Source organism: Heloderma suspectum, chromosome 3 (assembly GCF_057233095.1).
Source record: "Heloderma suspectum isolate Gila_16-S chromosome 3, 16-S_ref, whole genome shotgun sequence".
In the NCBI taxonomy this organism is placed as follows: domain Eukaryota; kingdom Metazoa; phylum Chordata; class Lepidosauria; order Squamata; family Helodermatidae; genus Heloderma; species Heloderma suspectum.
This window is the reverse complement of record NC_139460.1, coordinates 4,029,226-4,049,349: the sequence shown is the minus strand read 5'-3', so window position 1 is coordinate 4,049,349 and position 20,124 is coordinate 4,029,226. Positions and strand designations below refer to the sequence as shown.

At 50.6% G+C, this 20,124-nt stretch overlaps 1 protein-coding gene across 1 annotated transcript in view; it reads right to left on the bottom strand.

The window, feature by feature from the left end:
• Positions 1-20,124, bottom strand: part of PDE2A (phosphodiesterase 2A) — a 320,770-nt gene that overhangs the window by 64,515 nt on the left and 236,131 nt on the right. The window contains exons 4-5 of the mRNA XM_084842325.1: positions 13,016-13,125; positions 11,482-11,537 (exon numbers count right to left, since the gene is read on the bottom strand). Of these exons, the coding sequence (XP_084698451.1) occupies positions 11,482-11,537; positions 13,016-13,125 (166 nt within the window). The remainder of the gene's footprint in view (positions 1-11,481; positions 11,538-13,015; positions 13,126-20,124) is intronic.

Here is a 20,124-nt window from a genome sequence, read left to right as displayed (position 1 = left end):
AAACAGTGGGAACTAGCTGGTCTCCTATTCGTTCCCTGTGGTTAGGAGGGAGAAAATATAATTACATTTTTCTTGGTCCAGATTACCCACATCTTGCACCAATGTGCAGCCACAAGGAGAAGTCGGAAATGAACAGCCTGGCGAGAGACCTGATGGGGGGAAGGGGTCTATTTCTGAGCGTGAAAGTTAGGAGGCATTTTTCTTTGCCCCCATGTGAGTTTCACAGACCCACATGGGCTGATATAGGTAAGGGAAACAAAGCCACATATTGTGCTAACTAAACAGTCACTTTGCAATACCCTCCTTCACTTGATTCTGAAGAACCCTGCTCGTTCTTCACAGACCTCTCACTCTGATACGAGGCAGGCCGCCACCGCAGCGTTTACTGGTTCATATGCTTACACCCTCCTCTCTTCTCCAGGCATTGGGAAGCTTTTAGGCTCCTTCGGATGAGACAGCCACAGAGATGTACATGTCTGCAGCATCTAGTGCTGGTCCAAACGGGCAACAGGGCAAAATTCTGGCCTGGATTTGGAAGAGAGGGTGATGGAAATGGCCCTCCTCTCTTGCTTTTGTGGGGTTGTTGTTGTTGTTGTTCAGTCGTTCAGTCGTGTCCGACTCTTCGTGACCCCATGGACCATAGCACGCCAGGCCTTCCTGTCCTGCGCTCTCTCCCGGAGCTTTTGTGGGGTGGGGGCTGCCAAATACCCCCCCCCCTAATGATCGGTGGAGGCTGGTGGCTCTGGTGACAGTGGGGCAGTGAATCCCCTCCATGTTTCAGTCAGAACCAGTCAGAACTCTAAAGGAGCTAGCCAAGGTGTGGACTGGCTAGCTCCTTCAGAGTTCTGACTGGTTTGGACTGAAACCCAGAGGGGATTCACTGCCCCACTGACACCAGAGCCACCCAGCCTCCACTGCCCATGATACTATGTCATGACTGAGTGTTGTTCCGCAGCAGTCTGGTGAGTTTAAAATTGCAAATGGCAGCAGCAGGGAGACAGGAGGAGTGCGAGAGGGTTTTGCACTCCTTGCCCTCAACCTTCCCCCAGACAGCCAAAATGCCCCCTGCTTTGTGGCCTGGGAAAGGGGCATGAAAGGGGCAGGGGATGTTTTTGCTCAGCAGTAGTAATATTAACTGCAGTAGTCATTTACCCATCAGCAAGCAGTGTGCAAGTGGAGGCAAACATTAGGCAGGGCTGCAGCAAGCCTCAGGCGCCAAAGCGACATCTTGTGCACAGCGCTGCGAGGTACATTTGGAAGTGCTGGCACTCATCCTGACAGTCCCCGGAGCCCCGCCCCCAAGGAGAGAGTTCAAACATGCGGGCAGCGGTGCTGGATCCGTATCAACAAACCCGTTCTCCCAGTTTTCATCTCCACTGGGAGCAGGTCTTTTGTAAAGTGAATCGTTCTGAATGGCCCATTCCAGACCAAGCCACCTCAAAATACTTTGCATGAAAACAGGGAACAATATATGGTTGCTGGGAAAATCCCCCCCCCCCGCCCGCTAGTGTGAGGATAGCAGCTAACCTCAGAGGGAAGAGGAAAGCCCGTATATGTGTGTGTGTGTGTGTTTATTTAAATTTATTTATTGCATTTATATCCCACCTTTCATTCATCATGGAACTCAAGGTGGCTACATGCGGCTCCCAGGTAGTCTCCCCTCCAAGCACCAACCAGACCCAGATCTGCTGAGCTTCAGCAAGGTGGCTCCTCACCTGCCTTCAGACCACGCCTGGGACCTGATGTTGCAGATGACATCAGTGCCCTTGCTAATCGGAAAGTCCTGGTGCGGCCTCCCTGCGGGCCCTGGTTCCACTACACCAGCTGTTTGTGCTGCTCCCTAAGGGTGTCCCCAAGTTCTGTCTAAGTCTAGAGAGAAACTCTCCACTCAGTGTGTTCTCTCTCTCTCTCTCTCTCTCTCACACACACACACACACACTCTGTCTACAGAGTGTTGGTGCTGCAGATGACTTGCCCATTGAAGAACCACCCCCATGGTGCTTCCTTGGTCAAATCCCTGACTACTGTGAGGTGGCAATTTAGGCAAAACCAGAGTGACAGGCCCATTCACAGGGATCAGATGCCACAATCTGGGGGGATCTTCATGACAATGGAAGGAGAAGCGCACTAGAGTATTACCCGGATTTTCATGGAATTGGCTTTGCTCTGTCAGGGAGACACGAAGCAAGATAAGCCGCACCTTTAATATCTGGTTTTCAGAGGTCACACAGTGCTTGAAAGGAACATACTTCTGGGTGGGGTGCAGGGAGTAGAACTAAATGTCATCAAACTGGCAGGGGCTGCTCAACCAATGAGAGAGGCTTGTTCCCCCCCCCCCATCCAGGCTCCCCCTTGCTACTACATTATTATGAATGGAGAGCAACTACATGTGCAGATTTCCCTGAAGAAACCAAAATCCCTGGTTCTCGAGAGCAGCATCTGATGGCTCCCCTTCAGAGCTTCCCCCCACCCCAATTTTGCCCCATTCCAGCACTCTGCCCTGGAGTTACTGCTTCCAACCTCCTTTTCTCCCTTTCTCCTTCTCCCTGCTCACAATGAGAAGCTCCTGTAAACCTGAAAAATCATTACTGCGATAAAGCAGAAAAGGGACTTTACATAACAACAGAGAAATGACTTGAAACTACAGAACATCAAAGAAGCACAGCATCACAACAGTGATTTAAGAGAGCATCAGAAAAGCAAAAGAGCGCTTTAGGGTGAGTTACTAAAGTTACCCCTTTAACCCTTTCACTGCAGGGGAGCGAGATTTATTTCTTATTTCTGAGTAAACATGCACAGAAGGGGGGATATGTTAAATATTACAAGCAGGCTTCCTAAGGTGAATTAGTTTCCCTCAACTGCGGTAATGTGAGGGGTCCCTGCTCCTGGGGATTTTCTCAGTGGGAAAACTATTTCCACTGGGAAAACAAGAGGGAATGGGGCATCCCCCACCCCTGCCCACATCACTGCCAGGTCACAGAGGCACACCCAGGATTTAATGTGTGTGTGTGTGGGGGGGGGACATGGCACACCGTGGTAAAACCACCAGGGAACTGCTTCCAGTAAAAAAGTTGGAATAAAAGGAGTTTCAAAAAATGCGGCTTTTCAAGGGGGAAGCGGCTGGTTGGCAGTGGACTGGTGACGACGCCATCTGTCGTGAAGAATTCAGACGGCTCTGACTTCACACCACATTGCTCATGAAGACAGTTTCCAGGTCAATGTGCATCCTCAATGTGATGGGAAAGCATGGATGTCTCTCCTCTGAACTGAGTGCAAGTTCATTTGCTCTTGGCACAGCCCCAGAATGCTCTCAGACACCTTAGTAGCCTGTCGTGGCCAATTAGCCGATAAGTCTGCATCTCCTTGGCTAGTCTATAGAGGACCTCACTTTGCAGCATCTCTGTCAGGGTTGGATCGGAGCCCAGAGAGCCACAAAGCAGTTCTGATTCTGAGGAAGAGATAGAAACTGCGGGAGAGGAACCCGTGCGCTGTTCAGAGGAGCAGCCAGGGGGAAAGCCCCTCCCGGTACACATTCCTGAGAGTGACAGTGACCCTGCCAGGGAGAGGGAGGTGCAACAGCAGTTTCGGGACGCTAGGTGCCGGCGCACCGTCAAGCGCAAGATGGCGGGCGCTGAGAAGAGGCGCTTTGCCCACTTGGCGTGACGGCAACAGCGGCACCCCGATGCCCCACGGGAAAAGGGTGGACTCTCTCCTCCTAACCCATAAGTACAGAGGTTTCCTGCCTTCCCCTCCAAACGGAGATTAACTGATTCCTAAGGTTAGAAGCCCCAAGTAGGCAGCTCTCTTAAGTCTCACTCGTAGGATCAAGCAATTAGCATCTGTAAGCATCATTAGGTTGAATGGGAATAATGCCTTGGAAAAGAGCCCTATTGTCTGTGTGTTGATTCTGGCTACCTGAGGATTTCAGAAGGCAGCAGGGCGACCTCTCAACAGCCTCCAGGCCAAATCCCCCAGAACACTCAGCCATTTGGTGTTGTGGGGCCCTGAAATGAGCGACTTCTCTCTCTTCCTCTCTCTCTCCCTCTCTCTCAATGCTAACTTCTTGCTTAGTTCTACTTAGTGAGTGACCTCTGCCTCCTGTGTGAGACAAGCATCCATCAGCAAAGACACAGACACACACATACATACACACACACAGAGAGAGAGAGAGAGAGAGAGAGAGAGAGAGAGAGAGAGAGAGATGAGCGGGAGAAAGCTGGAATGATAACTACTGCCAACAGGAGATAAGGTTAATGAGATCTGGTGCAGAGCAGGGAGGGAGGACTCACCAGGATCCCAAAGCCCTTGTCTCAAGGTCTCTCTATGCCCAGGAAAAGCTCCCAGCAGCCACTGCACCAAGTCGGTTCTGGCTGATGACGGAGAGCCCAAACAACATGGCAGGCCAGACAGCGGCTGTGGTGCGTTGGCCAACAGCAGCGCAGTGTGGTGGCTCAAATCTCACTTTGGCCCCAAACTGACTGGGCAGACAGGCGCCTCCCTCAGCCTCTTACGCTCTGCTCTGTAACGTGCGCATCACAACATGGCGCTACTTTACTGGGCTGAAGTAAGTAGGGATTTTGTGTCGTCATCATCAAAAATAATAATTTTATCCAACTTTTCTGTTAACCAAAATCATGTATTAAAAGGACAAAATACAACTCAATATAAAATCAACAACATTAAAAACAGTATGAAATACTGGAACGGCAGCCCTGAAATACAGACAAAGCAATAATTTAAAAGCAGCAGACCATGAAAGATATCTTACAGCAGTAGATCAATTAAAGGTTCAGTGCTTGTTGGAATAAAAAAAGAAAGAAAAAGTCTTCAGAAGTTGCCTGACTCCGGATCTCCACTGGGAGAGTATTTCACAATGTTGGCATCACCACCAAAAAGGCCTTGACTCCTGATTTCATGTACTGACAGGATGCTGAGCAAAAGAATGTTGTGACCTTTTCACATGCAAAGGATGTGGTTTACCACTGAGTGAGGGGCTCCCTTGCCTCCCATACTCCGCATATTGGACTGCAACTCCCATCGTCCCAGCAGGCCAATTACTGGGGATGATGGGAGTTGTAGTCAGACACACCTGCAGGGCATCAGGTTGGGGGAACACTGCAGTAAACCACTGTGCAGGCGGACAGCATAGCCATTAGACTAATAAGCATTTGATACTGGGGATACAGTGGTCCAAAACGAATGGCTCTGGAACAAGGCAGCTCATTTTCCCATTCATCCCCACGTGCGTGCATGCACAGCTACCCACACATGAAGAAATTCCTGTACGGATCTCCACCCACCCCCAGGCCTGAGTGCGAGAGGCTGGATCGCTCTCTTAATCGAGCGCTTTTCAGATCAAGAGGAGCTGGATGTGCGCTAGAAATAAGTGAAAGCATATCTGAATTAGGTTTATTACCATTCTTATCTTTGTTTTCCTACAAACATGTACATTGTATCCAGGGAAGGCTGCGTGTACTTTGCACACATTGTATTATTTGCATTTATTTTTAAAATTTCTGTCCTGGCACGTTCCCTAGGCTGAAGCATAGAAAGCATTTTAAAATATGTAAATTAAAACATTAAAAACCACACAGATTACAATAAAAATGCTCCCCGAGTGATCCTGGCGACCAGAAGTGCCGGGTTCTGTTTCTCCGCTGCTTTCCGATCGCACTGCTTCGCTTAAAAGGGCCCCCTGTCATCAATCTGCAATTAATTAGCACTCTCTTCTCACCGGCCGCGCTGAGGCAGCCCCAGCGTCTGGCTGAGCCAGCCCGCCCAGGCGAGAATGAGCGGCGCACAGGAGCCAGCCGAGGCCTCTAGCCTGCGGTTCTGACAGAGAAGCCGGCACAGGGTTGCCCAGTCCAAGAACGGGAAGGAGGCAGCAAGCAGCTCGGGAGAAAATGAGTCCGACTTTTCCCTAGATCTCCCACAGACGACAGCAACCAACTGCTGGAAAAAGATGCCCCCCATTCTGACCCACAACAAGCCCCCCGTCTCTAGGCCCCCAGCAGTTTCCTGCCTGCCCCACCATAAGGTGCCAAAGAGGGTCTGACCCAGCCCTTCAGCAGCCACCAGACCCCAGTGGCCCTCCGCCTGTGCCACCAGCACTGGGGCCTCAGAAGGCCAGGCTGACTAGGCCGTGGGAAAAGGATACCCTCTAAGCCAGGGGTGGGCAGAAGGGAGATCTCCAGATGTTTTGGACCTCAACTCCCAGAAGCCCCTGCCAGTATTGGCAATGGTCAGGAATGCTGGGAGCTGAAGTCCAAAACATCTGGAGATCTACATTCTGCCCACCCCTGCAATTGCTGCCTGAAGAGGGTCAGCTGACCTCCCAGCTTAAAGACTGTCAGCTGACCCTCCTAGCCAATCAGGACACACCAGCCCCTATAAAGATCTTGCAGCCAGGCTAGCTTATCAGTCTGAGGAAGTTGGCCTGTGAGGACTCTGCCTGCTCTCCTAGTGCCTGCCTGCAGCCACACATCTGCTTCTGGCCCCCCAAGGCCTCTCTTGCTGCCTTGGAGTTCAGCCTTCTGCCTGGCTCTGCACTTGCCTCAGCCCTTTGCTCCTTGTCTGCCTGACCTCTAGTATGCCTGTGACCATGTCTGTCAAACTGGACCCCGACTGCAGCCCAACTCTGGGCCCCTGTTTCCCTCAGACTCACCCACCTTTCCCCTCAGGTCCCACTTCTGAGACCATTGCTTCCTCCCATGTTCTTCCTTCAGCTCCGCGGCCTCCTGAAGCACCTACCCCTCGGCTCTCTTGCCTCTCCGGCCCTCTTTGCCAGTCAGGTGCATAGCTCCCAGAGTCCCTGGCACAAGCACAGCATCCGTCCTGGTCCTATCCAAAGCCTTGCCCAGGGATGCCAACATTATGTGACTGACTCTCACCCCCCATCAGCTAGAATATTCACAAACAATCCATGACTATGGATGGGCCCATCAGTAACGTCCATTTCTGCAGACTTCCTCCTTTTCCCACCTCCATGCCAGTGCCATGAGGATGATGTGGGTTTTTTTACGGGGAAAAATCTGTACGATTTCCCCCCAGCGTATTTTAAAACATTGCTATGCATCGTTCTGCATGTCCCCCATTGACTAAAGCCCTCTTCAGGCGTTGGTCTGAACGTATGAGGGCTTGAGGGTCGAGGCTGTGCACTCTGGCCTGACCCCTACGTCCCTGGGTGCATCTGCCCTACACCCCTCATTTCAGCCCCTGCCATGTTGGATCGGCAAGGTCTGAAAGCGAGTTCCACTCAGTGGAGGCCGGTGCCTCCGATGTCAGTGGGGTGGTAAATCTGCTCTGGGTTTAGTTAGAACTCTAAGGGAGCTACCCAAGGTGTGGACTGGCTAGCTCCTTCGGAGTTCTGACTGCTTCGGGCTGAAACCCGGAGGGGATTCGCTACCCCACTGACATTGGAGCCACCAGCCTCCACTGGTTGTGCACTCGCTCACTGGAACACAAGTCGTACTCTCAGCACGGCTGGCGACGCTGTGCAAGCTGGCTCCTCCATCGCCACCGCGTTCCGCCCTGGCCACCAACGCAGGCTTGCGGAGCGCCTGACAGCAGCGGGCAGGGACGATGCATGTGCACGTGTGTGCATACGAGGGCGCAGGGTCTGGGCGGTCAAGCTGGAGCTGCATGCCTGCAGTGAGGTGGCCAGGGTGGAACGAGGTGGCGATGGAGGAGCCGGCCTGCACAGCGTCGCCAGCCGCGCTGAGAGTACGACTTGCGTTCCAGTGAGCGAGAGCACTTTGGGCAGGACCCCCCCCCCCCGCTGCTCTCAGGCAGCCCTGCTGCTGGGCTTGCCCAGAAACAATTCAAACAAGGTCATCTGTCAGGGATGCTCTGACCTGGACTCCTGCATTGAGCAGGGGGTTGGACTCGATGGCCTTGTAGGCCCCTTCCAAGCCTGTGATTCTATGACTCTATGATTCTATGATTATAAGGTCTGAGCCAACCCGGAAACCTGTCTGAACAACCCGACCCCGATGGCGTTGGGCTCTCCTTGCCAGAGATCTTCAGACAGAGGCTGGATTGGCTTCGTCTCTTGGTGATGCTCCAGCCCTGGATGTCCTGCATCAAGCCGGGAGTTGGATGGCTTGCAAGACCGCCATGTGTACCCGTTGTTGGAAAGTCGGGATAGAAATTTAGAAATACATAAGACAACAAACTAAAAGTAAAGCACCCCCCCCACACACACACACACACAACTCTGTGACTCTGTGATCTATGGCAGCCTCCGTAACTGGGACCTCTGGTTGTCTTTGAGATGCACAGAGCACATCATGTCTCCAACTGCGGAGCAACAGCATCGTTCCATTGACTTAACAGGCACAGAAAGCCGCCTATCCCAAGTCAGCCCATTGGTCCATCTAGCGCCCAATTGGCAGCCGCTCCCCAGGGTTCCAATCCCTGAGGGGTCTTTCCCTGCTGCCGGATCCTTTCTGGTGCTGGGGATTGAACCAGGGCCCTTCTGTGCACAGACCAAATGCTCTGCCAGGGAGCCAGGGCCCCTCCCCTAAAGCATGTGCTCCTTTGCTGTTGAACACCTCCTGGGATGTCACATCTGCGATCTTTACGTGCCACATAGAAGCAGGCAAACATGGGGACGGGTAAGCAACAGACATGGCACGCAGGTATGCGCTGTGCACAGGGCCCCATCTCCAGGTGGCTGGCAGGAAAGGTCAGCGCCATTTAATCATCTTAATACCATTTTAATAAGCACTGGTGTGGATCTTGCAGCCCTTGCACGATAGCGTCACTCGCTAATCCACTTAAGCACTTATCTTCCTCGCTGCTTAGACGGCGCCGTGCTCCCCCCAGCACCATCACTATGACCTTTCCGGGCCATGCTGAAATTAGCTGCGCAGCTGCCGGGCTTCGTTAACCTTGCCTTTCACCTCACTGTGTCTGGGAAGAGGTTGTGCTAGCAAAAGTTTCGAAGAAATCCCATGCCAACTTGGCCTCTGTCTCCCACAAGCTTAATGAGGCAGCTTAATTGGCACACTGATACTTGCCATGTCAGAGTAACAGGGAGCACGTGTGGCAACCCCTTGGCCTTGTCCGACACACACTGCCGAGTCAGCGCACCACCACCAAACCATCAAGCGACACATTCATTCATGAACTTGTGCGTTTGACTGTTCCCAGCATTTATATGCTGCCTTTCAGAGAAAAGCCCTCCCACGGCTCACGTAATGAAGCTGTTGTTGTTGTTGTTGTTGTTAATAATAATAATAATACTGATTAGACACCTTTCTCAGAAAAAAGACTTAAGGCAACATACAACAGCAATTATAACAAACAAAGACTTTAAAACCATTTTAAACAGCTAAAACAATTAACAGTAACATAACAAATCCTGATAAATTGACTGAATTAAGAAGCCCAGCGTATGTCATCAAATGCCCAGGAGTAGAGGCAAGTCTTAAGGTGGTGCCAAAAAGATGACAATGTGGCCACCAGTGGAGGCTGGTGGCTCCGATGTCAGTGGGGCGGTGCATCTGCTCCGGGCTTCATACCTTGGGTAACTCCTTTAGAGTTCTGACTGGTTCTGACTGAAACCCAGAGCACATTCACTGCCTCACTGACATTGGAGCCACCAGCCTCCACTGGTTGGCACCAGGCAAACTTTACGTCTTAATGAAAGACATAAAACACAACTAAAACAAATTCAGTACAATTAAAAAAACAAAAAGTGGCAGTCTAAAAACACTACATAGCACTGCAATTCAGCAAAAAACACAGAGATTAAAACTCTAAATCAGCAATAGTTTTTTCAGACAATCTAGTGCTCTACCCAGCACCTTCATTAAAAGCAGATGGAAACACAAGGGTTTAAAGGCTAAGAAAGATGGGACCAGGCAGAAGTCCCTTGGGAGGGATTTCCACCAATAGGGGGCCACCACCAAAAAGGCTCCATCACCAGGACTCAGCACTCTGATGTACCTTGATAGCAGGCCTATTCTCTTACGGCATGGGCAGTTTAGTGTAGGCGTAGGCATTCCTTCAGATAACCTGGTCCCATACTGTTGGGGCTTTAAATGGCAATACCAGCATTTTAAATTGGGCCGAGAAACAAACTGGCAGCCAATGCAACTGATACAACATATGAAGAATATGTTCGAAATGCCTGGCCCGACCAGCATCCACGCAGCCGCATTCTGTTCTGTACCAGTTAATGTTTCTGAACCATCTCTGAAGGAACGCCCACACAGCGTGTCATCGCAATAGTCGGGGCTGGATGTCACCAGAGCATGCACAGTAGAGACACGCTCTGCGGTCTCTAGGCAGTGTCCCAGCTGGCAAAACAGCCCAAGCTGGCCAAAGGGCCCCTGCTCCAGAGACAGCACCGCCTCTGGCAGGACTCCCAAGGGCAAGGGCAGCCCCGTTCAAAGCCACTCGCTCGCAACCCTCCCTGATGATCAGCTGAATCCCCAGCGCGCAGCACCTCGGTCGCACCTGGATGGAGCTTCAGCTTATTTGCCCTCCTCCGTTCCTGCATTCCCTATTGTCTGTGGTGCCCAGTACCCAGGATGCTGCCATGCACCTGGCACAGAATGAAGCTCCGCTAGGAGGCCTCCCTGTTGCGCCAGGGGCTTTGGGGCTGGAAAGGGAAGGAAGCGTGGCTGTGCTGCGGAGGCCTCGGTGGGAAGAGCCAGGCGCAAGCTTCTAAGCCAGGGGTGCACAGCCTTTTTGGCCCGAGGGGCCACACTGGGTGTTGCTGGGGTGGCAGGGGTTGCACAGGAGTGCACACATGCATGCACACCCATTTGTGTACATACATGCCTACTCATGTGTGCACATACATGATACACACATATGTATCTAGATGTACATGTAGATGTATATGTACATACATATACATGTATGTATACATATATATGCATACTCCTGTATGTGTACTGATTTGCACACTCATGTATGCAAACTCACTTATGCATACATGTATACATATGTACTGTATATGTATACGTACATATGTATACATATATATGCACATTCCTGTATCCACACTCCTGTATGCACATTCATTTGCACACATACATGCACACTCATTCATGCACACATGGACTCATTCACACACGCTCATTCACACACATACACACTTGGGTCACCGGGGGGGGGGAGGTTGCAGCCCTCTCCCTACCCTAACCACCTTGACTGGGTCGTTGCTTTACCGCTGCTATTAGCAGGGATTGCGCCAGCACCCTGCACTGCCAGTCTGCTGCGGGGGGGTGGGGGGTTTGCCAGCGGTGGAAGCTGGGGGTCTTGGGCAGCTGCCAGACAGGGCTTGGGGGGTGCTTATGACACCCCTGCTCTAAGACATCCAGGCTACGAAGGAGAACTTTTACTAAGCATCCACGTTATGAGTCTGTGAGAAATCAGTAGGTTCATCTCATCTTTTTCGGCACAATGGTTTTATCCCCTCCGCTTCAGCTCCTGTTCACAGCCTTCTATTCCCAACTACTCACTTACCAGGATGACACAAACCACGGTCCCAGCATCCTGGTCCGCCAGCGGGATTATTAATACTGCAAAACAAAGAGAACTCCATGAGGCTGCGGGCTTAGCAATGGGGGGAATGGGGATGGCGCACAGCAGCGGAAACTGAAGGACCTGGCTCATGGTAGTAGAAATGGTGAGGCTGGAGCGCCCTGGAGATCGGGGCTGAGCACTGAGCAATTCATGAGCCGAGCCTGGTGGGCGCATGGACTTGCTCGGTTCCGATGGTCAACTACTTTGATTCTCGCCCTCCTCTTCACATTTCCCAAGGACAGCTTGGAGAACTGGGGGGAGGCAGCTGGAGACAGGAACACACCGCTGGGGCAGGACCAGGGCTGGCGCTGGCCCTCCCGTGAAGCAGAGTTAATCACCTGCCTCAGGCAGCAGAGTGGGAGGAGCGGCAAATGGTGCAGGTGATCTCCTAGGACACCCCTCCCACAATAACTGGCTGTGAAGAAGGTGCCCCTCAGAGCCAGGCATTTAGGCCTGGCCAGCCCTCTGACAAGACTCTCCTTCTCTGGCTCACCTTTCCCTCCCCGTGCCCCTCCCTTGATGTCTCTAGAATGGCTTTAAGACAGGAGAAACGAGGCGCTGACGAGTAAAAGGAGAGGGGGGACTTCTCTGGCATGCGCACACTTCTCTCTCCCTCTCCATTGCCACACCCTTCGCCACAAACATACGCAGTCATTTCGGGTAGTGTGGATGGGGGAGGGAAAGCTAGAGGTGGGGATCTCATCGTGATGGGGTACATTGCATTATTATGGCCTGCAGCAAAACTCCCAGCCATAGATACTTCTTTTCAGTTCCTTTTCAGTTTCTGTCCAATGTTTCTCTAGCAATAAACAGCCTGTTCGTCTGCAAATAGAAGTGTGTGTGTGTGTGTGTGTGTGTGTGTGTACAAAAATAGAGGTGCAGGTAACAGTGGTTACACAAGGAACTTTGTGAGGCAAAGAGGGGGGGATTGCCTGATTGCACCCCCCCACACACACAAACACACAGTCAAAGTAACCTGGTGGAAAAGACAGTTGCTGACCAGAGATGCAGGCTTGGATCCTAAGATATGTTAACTTAAGGAAGGTCATGGAAGGGACGTGACCCCTCCTCTCCCCCTGCCCCCGGCAGTCACCTACACTCCCTCTGAAAAGGCCTCTCCAGAGGGTTGGGGGGGACCTGATCAAAGTGGGGTGGGGTGTGTGGGAGGGGCCTGCCGGTAGAGAGAAAAAATTCAGTCAAAGTTGTGCACACCCCTTGCGGTGATGCCTCCCACTCCCAGCAGCCCCCCCTCACATTGTTCAGGAGGGCCCTCCAACCCACTGAGGAGGCTTTCTGGGGCTGCAGATGGCACAGGAAGCTTCCATAAAATGAACGTCCTTCTTGAGTCCTTTGAGAACCAAGCCGCTGCCTTGATGGAGGGGTCTGCAGAGAGGAGCAGCGGGGCAGGCAGCTCCCTGCCCGCCCCGCCCCGCCCCCCGCCCCGCCCGTCGTCTCCTCCCCAGGCTGCTTTTACCTTGCTTATCTGGGGCCAGCGGTGCGGCCAGGCCGGCCATGGGCTTGCCCTGCAGCTCAGCCAGCAGCAGCCCGCTGCAGTCCACCCGTCTCTGCTTGAGGATGGCATCTCTGAAAGGACAAAAAGAGAGAGCTGAGGTGGAGGGTGAAGGAGAGCCAGCCTGAGAGTAAGCTGAAAATCCAGTGTGTGCAGAATGCGGAGGGACATTTGTGGGTTTCTGCTTATTAGGAGAAACATTCAAGGAATTCTGAAGAAAGAAAGAAAGAAAGAAAGAAAGGAAGGAAGGAAGGAAGGAAGGAAGGAAGAAAGAAAGAAAGAAAGAAAGAAAGAAAGAAAGAAAGAAAGAAAGAAAGAAAAGAGTTTTGATGGGATGAGTGGAATGTCTCGGGGGGCTCCTCCAGTGGCCAGGTGTCTTCTTTGGCAGAGTACAGTCCCCTCTTTGAAGGGCTGCCCTGTCCAACTCCAGCATGGAGATGATGAACCCGAAGGGCGGTTGCCCCTCCACGGTTCGCCCCCGGGCAGCAGGCACGCCGCTGGCCCCCTGCTCACACTCTTCCGCACCAGACTGAGACTGACGGCTTTTCTGTTTAGATGGTCATAGGTGTTTCCAAATTTGCATCTATACACATCAAATCAGATATGCAAATACTAAGCACAGGAGGGCTACAAACGGAAGATGCCGGCATCTGCCCAGCCCCCAGGAAGTTGGAACATCTGGTGAGCGAGGCGGGGATGGCAGGAGAAAAGCCTCATCTGGAAGCACCTTTTGTCTGCTTGGTGTCCATAGAACATCAGAAAGAGCCTTGTATGCCAGGTTAGACTATCAGTCCATTCAGCCCAGTGCTGTCGACTCAAGCTTCGCGGCAAGATTTTAATTTATCTACTGCATAATTTTGTCTCTTGGCTCTTCTCAGGTTTTTTTTTTCTGCTTGTATTTTAATTTTTTTATGCACTCATTTTATTGCTTTTTTTCTAAAACAGTATTGTTTATTGTCCTTTTATTATGTTTTTTTATAAGCTGCCTTGATCCTCTCCTTTGCTGGAGGTGGAAATAAAGGATAAATAAACAAACCTGAATAAATACATAAACACTCCGTCTGTCAGCAGCTCTTGAGGGTCTCAGTCAGGAAGAGGCCTTCAGCATCACCTCCTATTTGTGTTTATGTTTTTGGCTGTGATAGAAATATTTACGTAGCCTATCACGGCAAAAGACAGGGGCACAAATGGAGGCCATGTGCACCCGTTTTTTTGCCGTGATAGGCTACGTAAATATTTATATAGCCTATCACGGCAAAAAAACAGGAACGCAAATGGCGGCGGCTATGGAGTAGCCGTATTTACATAGCCTATCACGGCCTCCACAGGGACGCAAATGGCATCCCTGCGTTAGCCACAATAGGCTACATAAGTATTTACGTAGCCTATCACGGCCTAAATGGGGAAGCAAATGGTGGCCACAGACGTGGCCGCCATTTGCAAAGCCGCGCAAACGGCACCAGGTAAGTGCTCCGTTTCGCGCGCCTTTTGCGGGGTGGTGGGGCGGGGGGCTTCGTTCCGCCACGGATTTCGGGGGGCCGAATGCACTGGCATTTGGCCTCACTGAGATCCATTGCAGAATTCTCTGACATCCCTAGCTCTGAACTGGAAAGATGCAGGGCCCTGATAGCATAAGGCTTTTGGATAACACTGAGTTTGTGGTTATATCCTTGACATTCCTTCTCAACATCTGTAGTTTTCCAGAGATACCAGCAGCCTCCTGGTTGTCTCTTAAAGACTTGCAGAATTTCACATTATTTGTTTATTTAAAATTATTTTTATATTGCCTTTTGAGTTTAGAGGAGGTCACACACACATACAGGCACACGCACAGGCACATTTACTTTGCTGTTCAACAAAAAAGAAAGACTCCCAGAGTGGCTTAGAAAGAACAGTAATAAGGCAATCCCTGTCCTCAGGCTGGCTTACAATATAAAAGCCATAAGAAGATAAGAGCCCTGCTTCATCAGACCAAGAGTCCATCTAGTCCAGTACTCTGTTCACACACTCGCCAACCAGCTGTCGGCCAGGAACCCACAAGCAGGACTCGAGTGCATCAGCACCCTCCCACCCATGTTCCCCAGCAACTGATGTACATCGGCTCACCGCCTCTGGTACGGGAGGTAGCACATAGCCATCAGGACTAGTAGCCATTGATTGTCTTCTCCTCCAGGAATTTGTCTAACCCCCTTTTAGGAAAGGGAAATGTATTGGGCCAGAGGAGGAAAAAAGCAATCTCAAGCACTCAGAAAACAAGACAGCAAAGCTCAGGAGTGATCTAACCAACAAAAATTGCCAACATGAATGTGACACAGTGACACTGTGATTTATCCTGACCTTTAGGGACCAAACTGGGCATAAAGCCAGGAAAGAAATGACAGAAAGGATAGCTGTATGCCTTTACACCTGTGTACATACTTGGACATGCATCCACATACAGTAAGAAACACATATGTGGTGTCAGAACACACGCAAGAGGGTCAAGGAAGGAGCCATTCCTTAGAGCTTCGGCTGTTGTGTAGTATAGAAATGTAAAAAATAAGAGCTGCAGCTTTGGGGCGGTATAGAAATGTAATAAATCACTCAGGATCAGGATCCCCGGTGAACGAGGCAGGAAGCCGTCCTGTGGTTTTGGCCCAGTAACAGTTTATTATCTGTGCTCTGGGCAAGACAGAGGGCCTGTTCACAAGTCACACTAACCCATAGTGGGGGATAAGCCATACAGAGTAGGTTGTTTTGCAAGCAACCTACTGTGCTCTTAGCAGATGATCAGGCAAACAAGTGATACGGTGTGGTTTATCCGCCCCACGCAGCCCTCCTCCTCCTGTGGTCCTCCTGCTCACCCAGCCAGGTATCCCAGCTTCCTTTGCTGTGGAAACCATATCCTGCTGTCCCTTGTGCTGCCTTTCCAAGCCTTTGCTGGGTCCCATATCTCCACCCGTGTGCAAAAAAAAGGGGTGGGGGCCGCCAGCTCCTTGAAACTTTGCAGGATGGCGACAAAATTTAACATACAGGTTCCCCTTGTGTGGAGCCACCACCACAGACAGTACAGGACAGACGTGTGCCTTTGCTTTTCCAAGGGAAAGTGAGGATTTAACCACAGGTGAAACAATCTGTTTGCTCCCCTTCCCTTCTCATTCCTACCCCCTCGTCCCCAATTCTTATTCCTTACCTGCCATCCCAATTTCCAAGCCTTTGCTGGCTCCTCCCTCACCAGCAGCACACCAACAACACGAAATAAAAAAGAAACTTCTTATTAGTATATGAAGCAGCTTATTTGGCTTGCTTAATACTGCCTAGAATCTACCCATGGGAACATTCTACCAAAGCACGCACGGGGTGCATGTGTGTGTGTCAGCTCCTTGAAACTTTGCAAAAATTGGACAGAATTTAACGTACAGGTTCCCCTTATGGGGAGTCACCACATCTACTACTGGATAATTGCACGACTTTGCTTTTTCAAGGAAAAGTGAGGATTTAACCACAAGTGAAACCGTTTGGGAACCATGCTTGGGCGGGGAGATGATTTGGAGTCGGAGACAGAACTGAATGTGGCAGGAAAACAATTCTGTTCAAAGTCGCTATGCCGATTAGACATGCGTGCAAGAAAAAGCAACGTTGCAGCTTTGAAGAACGCATCACCAAAGGTGGGGATAAGGGAGAGGCGGGCGGCAAAGAGGATGATGTGCCGGCAGTAGCACAATCCGTTGCTAGGCGGATCTTGGGAACAGAGATGGCTCAGGGGATCTGTGCGGTGGCAGCGTTTTCGCCTGCTCTTGCCGAGCAGCTCTGTAGGTGATCTCTGTAACCCATGCTGGCGCAACAGATGACACGCTAACCCAATAGAGGTAAAATAACCCTTATTGCAGACTGTAGGTTCCCAGGGTGGCTTATTTGGGGAAACAACCCACTGTAGGTGGGAAAAGAGCTCACAGACAATACGGTAAGCCATCGTGGGTTGTTCCAGAAAACAACCCATCGTGGGTCAGCGTGTCATGCGAACCCAGTGAAGGTGTCCTGACCAGATACCTGTGCTTTGTGGCACAGAAAAGTAGCTCCAGTTTTCCAGGAGCTAAAAGCAAAAACTTAAAATACAGCTTTGAGGAATGAAGCCTTACAGAAAGCCAACCCTCGTTTTGCTTGCTCGTCATACGCATGTGCTGACTTATCCTCAGGCGAGCTATGGGGCTGGGTGTCCCAAGAGCACTGGAGAAGGCCCTGAATCTAGGGGTGCTTCCAGGGGTACTGGGGCTCCGAGTGCTATCAGTGACAAGACCTGTGCAGCGATCCCATCTTCTCTTTCTTAATGGATTTTCTGCAATAAGAGAAAGGATGGAAGAAGTGGGAGTGTTGCAAGGGAAAGATGACAGAATCTGCCCCCCCCCCCCGACTGAGCCAGGGCAGTGGTGCCACAAAAGCCTAGCCTGGAACCTTTCCAGGACAAACCAGTCAGTGTCATTTTTGCATGTCTTCTTCAAAAGACCATTCCATCCCATTTTGACAATAAGCCGCAATTTTGTAAAAAAAAAAGGCAATCTGCATAAATATGTGTATTTAAACAGGTATTTCTAAAGATATTTGCTCTCAAAATGTGCATTTAAGAATGCATTTTGATACTTCTTTGTGCCAAGAACTGTGCCAGAAGAACATTTGGGATGAAATGTGTGAAAACTCGTGGGTAACTGAAATTCTGAGCCACACGTTAGCCTGCGATGTGCAGGTGAGATTAGTTTGTATCGGAATCTGCAGAGATCAGATTCCTCTCGTATTCAAAGAGGTCGGCCAGGGAGGTCCCACTGGAGTGGCCTCACTCAGCTCTGGCTGTTGTCAGCTCCCTCTCAGGAGGTGTGGCACTCAGAGCACAGGAAGCTCCTTGATACTTAAAGCAACTGAAGCCCTAAATGTTCGGGGACCTGGACATCCGTAAACCATTCCCTGTGTTCTTTCGCTAGGTGACGTGCGGAGGGTGGGGATGCGAGACCAGGCTTTTTCTGACCCAGTGGTACCCAGGCTGTGGAATCCTTTGGCCTGTGAGAGTCAGATGATTCCTATTTTGTGTGCAATGGAGTGAGCAGCTTCAAGACACTCTGGTTCAGGAAAATGTCTGTTGAGTCGATCTAACTGAGGTTAAGCTTTGGCTGCTGGACATTGTTCTGCTCTTGTCGCTATGCTGCCTGTTTCTATAGTGCTTTATTATTTTATGATATCCCATATCCATGGGATATGGATGCTTTGATAAATAAATACATCAGGGTGGATGAGCCACAACTGGACTGTCAGGTCAGGCAATGGATCCTTACGCACTCCAAGAGTGCAAAATAGAATTTGCGATAGGGCCGAGGTAAAACCCTTCCCCGTCGCCTCCCCATTCAAAGGGAGAAAAATGGGAGGGGAGTTCAGTGATTTTTCAGGGATGGGGGCTGAACTTAACTCCCAAGTACGTTTGTGCCTCTCATATGAACGTAAAGGGAGCCCCGCTGGATCAGAACAAGGGTCCCTCTAGTCCAGGTTCCTGTTCACACAGTGGCCAGCCAGCTGTCGACCAGGAAACCACAAGCAGGACATGAGCACAGCAGCACCCTCCCACCCATGCTCCCCAGCAACTGGTGTAGATAGGCTCACTGCCTCCGATACTGGAGCTACCTTATAGCCACCAGGACCACTAGCCACTGATAGCCTTCTCCTCCATGAATTTGTCCAATCCCCTTTTAAAGCCACCCAAACTGGTGGCCATCACAACATCTTGGGGTAGCGAATTCCATAGTTTAACTCTGCGCTGTGTGAAGTAGCACCACCAGCCACCATTTCCACCAATTGGGGCACTTCCCGTAGGCTTCTCCTGCGGGTGAGTTATGCGGTGAGGCAGCATTGCTCATGGTGGCATGGACCAGGGGTGGGGGAGGGGAACATTGGCTGCCCAAAAGAGCCCCACTGTCCTTGCTGCTGTGCGAAAAAGGCAGTAATAAGGGGAACGTGATGGGTAGATTTTTAGAACTGGTTTGTTGATGTGGATCAGCACAGCTGCCTGCAGTTTTGGACTCTCCTGGGGTGGGTGTGGCTATGGGGACTGTCAGGATGAGTGCCTGCACTTCCAAATGGGCCACTATGTCACTGCTTACAACCCCCCCCACAATTCCTCATCGCTGGGCATCCCAAATTCTGCTTAGACTCCCCCCCACTACTCTCTGGCTCCCTGCATTTGCAAATGACCCCCCTTCCCTTTCTTGGAACCCCTTCATGGCCGACACGAGCCAGTGCCACCACACTGTTGCTTTTCAACGTATTTGTTTTAATAACTGGAACTTTTCATCTGTTTTAACCTACAAATTTTAATTTTAACCCTACAAATGTGTGTTGTTAACACTTTTGGATACATGCCTTAATCAAAGTCTCTGAATGTATGTTTTGATTCTTCTCAACGCAGTAATCCTTGGTTAAGAAACGGTGACTTTAATCTTCAACTCCCCTTAATCCTTGAGGTGCCAATTTCCAGGCACTCAGCACTCTGTCTTAAAGATGCCTACATGTGTCAGGGTTGTGTGTGAGAACAGCACACTCTTGCATGTAACCTGGACACTTGGTAAAAATACCCACCGGCCCCTCCTGCAGCCCCCACCAGCCCTGCTCCTAAAATAAAATAAAAAACAAATGGAAAACAAAAATTTCCAATGCTCTGTAGTAGGGATGTCAGAGAGATCCGCAATGGAAACAAATGAGTTCAGATTTCTATGAATCCAACCCATGGATTCCACAGCAAACCACCTTTTCCTGAGTCACTTGGATTCGGTGGACTTGCAGACCAGAATTTTGTACTTTACAGATTTTACCCATAGAAAACTTTAGTTGCAGAAAAATACGTAAAATAAAAAAAAATTGGCTGTAAATGTACATTTCCCCCATAGGCGAAAGCATGAAAATGTGTATTTTGGGGGGAAACTGCACCGGGGGGGGGGGGTACTCATTTTGCAAGCACAAATTTGTGCAAATGCGAATTTGTGCAAATTCAGGACATTGGAAAAGTCTGATTCTGTCAAAGAGTAGACAATGGAACAAAAGGCACCTGACAATCTGCG